We start from the raw sequence: 5890 nt of genomic DNA, 5'->3' as shown, positions 1-5890 counted from the left end.
ACCGCGCTGCAGCTCGGCGGCTGCGCCCTGGCCGCCAGCTACGCCAACCCCAGCCTGCGCGACCTGCCGTCCCCGGCCGAGGAGGCCGAGCACGACCTGTGCGTGGCGCTGCTGCAGGTGCTGTACGGCTCCCTCGTGGACCGGCTGCGGACCCGGCCGGTGGCCGACAGCTGCCTGCGGGCGGGCCTCGCCACGGAGGACGACAGGGAGCGGGTAGGTAGCGGCGGGCCGGGGGGGTCCGCCCCTCTAAAGAGCGTTCAAAATGCACCGTCGTTTTTTTCGAGGCAGCTAGTTGATGCAGCGTATGCAAAAGCCAGGTCACTCTTAGAGAGCCCTAACCAACTTCCGGGGGGGTTGTTATTTTATTTTTTAAGGAAAATTGTTCTTCCCAGCCAGATCAATTCCTAGTACCATAAATGGTGCCACTGCCGGCAAACATCCTCCACCCCCACCTGGGGCTTCATATGTTTCCAAATGATTTGGCAGGCACAAGCCCTGACACGGTGCCCCCTCGGCCACAAGGCCACAGGGGAAGCTCGGGAGGAGTCTCCCAGTTCCATGAAGTTGGCATAAAGCCAGTTCTTCCCACAGGAAATGAAAGTGGGAGGGTATATTACCTCCACCTGGGTACTATCCCATGCCAGAATAGCGGTTATCCCCTGTCCCTAGGAGAACCTGTCTGGTGATCATGGTATTTTCCCTTCCAACTTCCCGGTTTGCTGTCAGCACTTCTTCTTATGACTGCTTGCCTCCAAATAAAGAAATGCCTCAACTTTCACCCAGCTCTCACTCAGTGGGTGGTGTCTTACACTGACCAATATAAAGTAAGAAAGAAGAAGACTTATTACATAGTTCTTTGTAATATTTTTTATAATAATGATTGAAATATTTTTTTCAATAATTTCATATTGAAGACCTGGCAATACTGTCCTTAGTCCCCAGGTGCCAGGAGAGGAGAACCTGGCCCCAGGATCACCAAGGCCTGGGCACAATAAACTAGCAGTGTTTTCTCTTCTTCACTGGCTGAAGTTGGTTCCTTATTGCCAGTTCCTTATTCATGGCTCCCAGTTCCATTTCAAAGATAATCTGTAGCCAATAAAAGCTTGTTATTAATGAATAACACATTCTAAAGAGAGAGAATTTCACTAGCTTGCACAGTAACTGATTAATATGTAAAATAATATCCTATATCAAATACAGAGGTTTAAATGAAGATAAGGTTGGGATGGGATTATGGGGCAAAATACTTCTTGGGCCAACCCAAACTTCCTGTTGATGCCACTACCACCCCAAATAACCCTGAGCACTCTTCTGCTGGGCCCAAAGCACAGTTTGGCCCTGCCAGGATGCAAACTGAAAGCCCACTTTACTAAGCGTAACCGCTCGGATAAGGAATTGGCTTTTGGACTGGGATTATGCCTGGAAATCCTTCTTGGACCACTCCACAACATGTTTTTGTATCAGCAGGGGCCTCTCCTAGACATCAGTGTCACTGACCAAAGTCTGTGCCAGCCAAAAGCGCAGTTTGGCCCTGCCAGGCTGCCAACTGACAGCCCCCCATTTCACTCTACTACATATATGGGCTCAAATAAAGAACTGGCTTTTGGGCTGAGATTACAGATGGAAATCCTTTTTAGGCCACCCAACCCGGTGCCTCTGTGGCACTGAAGGACTCTCCCAGACACCTCTTACTACCCATGGACGGGACTGTTTATAATTTTTCTTTTTTGATTAATGAACAAGACCAGTGGCTTGGGTGAGGCTATTAGGGGAAGGAGGAGGCCTCATTTTGGGGACCCGCTATGGAGTGGAGACCCCGGTGACAGTGAGGGCATGGCTTTTGGGGGGCACAGACCCTGGTGCCTCAAGGCACGATCTTAGAAAGCCAGGGAGGCCTGGCACACCTGAGGTGCAGTTTTGTTTTGTTTTTTTGTGTTTTGGACTGAAGAGGTGCGAGTTCGGGGTCATTCCCCAGTTTTGAACTTGCGGCCCCCTGGCTGTGGGGCTGGCACCCAGACCTCTGGGCCCGGGGGTGGGGGCAGGCTCTAGACTGGAGCAGAAAAAGGGGGCCACGAGCCTCAAGACACCAGAAAAGGCTAGAGCCTTGGAGTCAAACCCTGTTTAGTGGGTTTAGATGGGGAGGCCTAGCTAGAGAAAAACAGGGGTCAGGCCCATATAGGGGAAAGGCCCCAACATACACAATACAATAGGCAGCCTCCCGCTCACAAGAACATTATCATAATAATTTCCATCAAGACGTGGCAAGCAAGTATAGGGTGGGACATAAGAACCCCAAAGAAGGCTCCAAGGGCGCCCCACGCAAGGCGCAGATTACTAGGAAGAGGGCGCTGGGAAGGGCAACCTGTTACAGGCACCTATACACATGATGGACCTCTGCTCTGATGCATGGTATTTAGTACCTGTGTGCTCATTAGTGTGCTCTACCAGCTTCCACATCATGCGTATTCACTGTACCCACATTTCAAAACAGAATTGGGGGTACTTTAACTAAAGCTCATTGAACAAGTTTTAGTTACAGTGTCCTCACCGCCATTATTAAGCATGGAATGCTGAATACACATGACACTGTGGACACTTTAATTAGAGTCAGAGCCATTCTAATTAAAGTGTCACCCTGCACTACACCCTGGAGCATGAGTATAGATGCTTCTAGGGATTTTTCACCATCTTTTCATATTTACCTCCGGCTACCACCCAGAAACTTGGTAAAGTAACTTAGAACTAGGTGTTGTAATTTAAAGAAACCTGCTCACTCACTAGCAAATATTAAATTAAAACAAGTTTATTACAAGGGAAACAGTGGTACTCCCTAAGCAAAACATTAACTATTAACCTTTAACTATAGCTCAAAACTGATCACAGTCACAGTCAGTGGCAAACCAACCTGGAGAGCTCCCTCTTACCCCACTCGCTTGAGAAGGGAGTCTCACCCAGGACTGCCATCCAGAGGCTCTACTACCTGCACTGGCTTAATAGTAAGTTTTGGGTAGGGAAGACCACCCAGAGACTCTGTTGCTTCCCACTGTCAGGGACTCATAGAAGCATAGAGAACTAGGGTTGGAAAGAGCCCCCAGAGGTCGCCCAGTTCAACCCCCTGCCTGAGGAAGCTTCATCCCTATGCAAACCATCCCATTTAACCTTATATCATAGACCTAACACCCAAAACTGCCACAAGTAAAGCAGGGAAACTATGGGAGCAACTGTCCTGCATTCATGAAATGTTATAAATATACGCTCCAGAGATTCCCAGGTAGAAGCCATGCCCCCACTATAGAAGAAGGCAAAAACCCTCACAGTCCATATGCCAACCTGACCATGGGGTAAAAGTCCTTCTTGATCTCAAATACGGTAATCAGTCTGATCCTGAGTGAAGGGCAAGACCCTCTAGCCAGAACTCTCTGGCTTTGCTCCTGGCAGGAGAATCGGCACACCCCAGTTCAAGTCAAGCATATGTATTCTCAGCAGGGAACTTAAGGACCTCCTACGCCAGCTTGCCACACAAGGCCATTTTGCTCAGCACACCATGGCCAGCCCCGGCCCAAGCCTTGGGTAGCTGCCCAAGGTGAGTGCGGAGTCACCGCCAGCATGGAGCTGATGCCGGAGCTGTGGAGCCTGATGCAGCTGTTTTGCAGCCTGCCTGCTGCTTGCTGCAGCTGCCCAGAGCCAAGGCTGGCTACAAACAGCTGTGCCGGGCTCTGAAGCTCAGTCACCAGCTCTGTGCCAGGAGTGGGGGAGAGGTGGGGTTGCACTTCCTCAGGCCGCTCCCCCACCACCCGCTCCAATGCCCAGGTGCACACACCGATACAAAGCTGATGCTGGGGCTCTGGAGCCTAACACAGCTGTTTGCAGCCTCCTGGCTGCAGCCAGCCCCAGCTCTGGGTAGCTGCTGCCAGCTGGGAGCCCAAGCTGCTCCCAACAGACAGCTGGGATGCTGCAAGCCCTGCTGGGAGCAGCCAAGGCTCCAGCAGCTACCCAGAGCCAGGGTAGCTGTTGACAGCCACAGAGCCTGGGCTGGGGGGCAGGGGCTTTGGGTGGGGGGCAAGAGGCAGCAGGGCAGGGGGGCAAGGGCATCCTGCCATGTACTCTCATTTTTTCTGCCATGCCAACACTCCAGCACCTTCCAGGGTAGGCATTGTGGTGTTTTTCAGCACTCTGGCCAAAAAACATTGCCTACCCCTGTCCTGCACCTAAAAAGAAAGACTTATAAAGAATGGAAGGCTGGAATCACCACCAAGGAAGAGTACTCAGCACTGGTCCATGCCTGCAGGGAGCAGACCAGGAAAGCCAAGGCTGCAACCGAACTCCATCTGGCTTTACATATCAAAGATAATAAAAAGTCCTTTTTCAAATATGTAGCGAGTCAGAAAAAAGCAAGGGTAACATTGGACCCCTGCTGAACGAAATGGGACAACTGATAACTGACACCCAGGAAAAAGCCAACCTGCTTAATGGGTACTTCACATCAGTCTTTCATCAGCCGAAAGGGACCGCCCTGCCTAGCATGACACAGGTCGGCCAGGGTGAGGGCATATTTATACCCAGCATTGGTGTAGACCTGGTAAAGAAACACCTTGAGAGGCTAGACATCTTCAAGTCAGCTGGTCCTGACAGATTACACCCTATTGTACTCAAGGAACTGGCAGGTGTCATAGCCCAACCATTCGTGAAAATATTCGAAAGCTCAGGGTGCTCAGGTGAAGTACCTGAAGACTGGAAAAAGGCCAATGTGGTACCCATCTTCAAGAAAGGGCAGAAAGTAGATCCTGGGAGTTACAGTCCAATCAACTTGACCTCAATCCCCGGTAAGATTCTGGAGAAAATTATCAAAGAGGCCCTTCTTGATAAACTGGCTGATGGTAACATCCTGAGGGACAGCCAGCACAGGTTTGTCATGGGCGGGTCTTGCCTGACCAATCTTGTCTTCTATGACCAGGTGACATATCACCTGGACAAGGGAGAAGAGAGTGACATCATATATCCGGACTTTAAAAAAGCCTTTGATCTGGTGTCCGATGATCTCCTCATGGAAAAATTGGCCAGCTGTGGCCTCGACTACACCACAGTTCGATGGCTGGGAAATTGGCTCCAAGGATGGACCCAGAGAGTAGTGGTCAATGGTAGGGAATCACTATTGTGCTTTGTGACCAGTGGTGTTCCCCAGAGCTCTGCCCTTGGACTGGTTCTCTTTAACATCTTTATCAATGATGCGGCCATTGGTGTCAGAAGTGCACTGTCCAAGTTTGCTGATGACACTAAACTTTGGGGCATAGCGTCCATACCTGAGGACAGGCTAGAGATCCAGGCTGACTTGGATAAGCTTAGTTAATGTGTGGATACAAACTTGATGATGTTCAATACCGAAAAATGCAAAGTACTTCACCTCAGGGGGAAAAAAGTCCGCAGCACACTTACAGGCTCAGCAGTGCTACGTTCGCTAGCACCATGGCTGAAAGAGACTTGGGGGTCATGATTGACCACAAGATGAACATGAGCCACGAATGTGATGTCGCAGCTGGTAAAGCAAATAAAACTCTGATGCTTCTCAAGTAAATCTCAGGATGTCATCCTCCCACTGTACTTGGCCTTGGTGAGGCCGCAGCTGGAGTACTGCATCCAATTCTGGGCTCCACAATTCAAGAAGGATGTTGAGAAGCTTGAGAGAGTCCAGAGGAGAGCCATGCGCACGATCAGAGGATAAGAAAATAGGCCTTATGATGAGAGGCTGAGAGCCATGGGACTCTTCAGCCTAGAAAAGCACAGGCTCAGGGGTGACCTGGTGGCTGCCTATAAGTATGTAAGAGGTGTGCATCAGGATCTGGGGGAACGTCTGTTCACCAGAGCGCCCCAAGGGATAACAAGGATCAGTGGT

The 5890-nt window shown here is 50.4% G+C and overlaps 1 protein-coding gene across 1 annotated transcript in view; it reads left to right on the top strand.

Annotated features, from left to right (window-relative positions):
* The window catches only part of IFIH1 (interferon induced with helicase C domain 1), a 56553-nt gene that overhangs the window by 5258 nt on the left and 45405 nt on the right, over nucleotides 1–5890 (top strand). Inside the window, exon 2 of the mRNA XM_019522839.1 lies at nucleotides 3–213. Coding sequence (XP_019378384.1) covers nucleotides 3–213 — 211 coding nt within the window. The remainder of the gene's footprint in view (nucleotides 1–2; nucleotides 214–5890) is intronic.

This window comes from Gavialis gangeticus, unplaced genomic scaffold (assembly GCF_001723915.1).
Source record: "Gavialis gangeticus isolate Ggan-Ray unplaced genomic scaffold, GavGan_comp1, whole genome shotgun sequence".
Taxonomy (NCBI): Eukaryota; Metazoa; Chordata; order Crocodylia; family Gavialidae; genus Gavialis; species Gavialis gangeticus.
The sequence above is the reverse complement of the archived record's forward strand: the minus strand, read 5'-3'. Positions and strand labels throughout refer to the sequence as shown.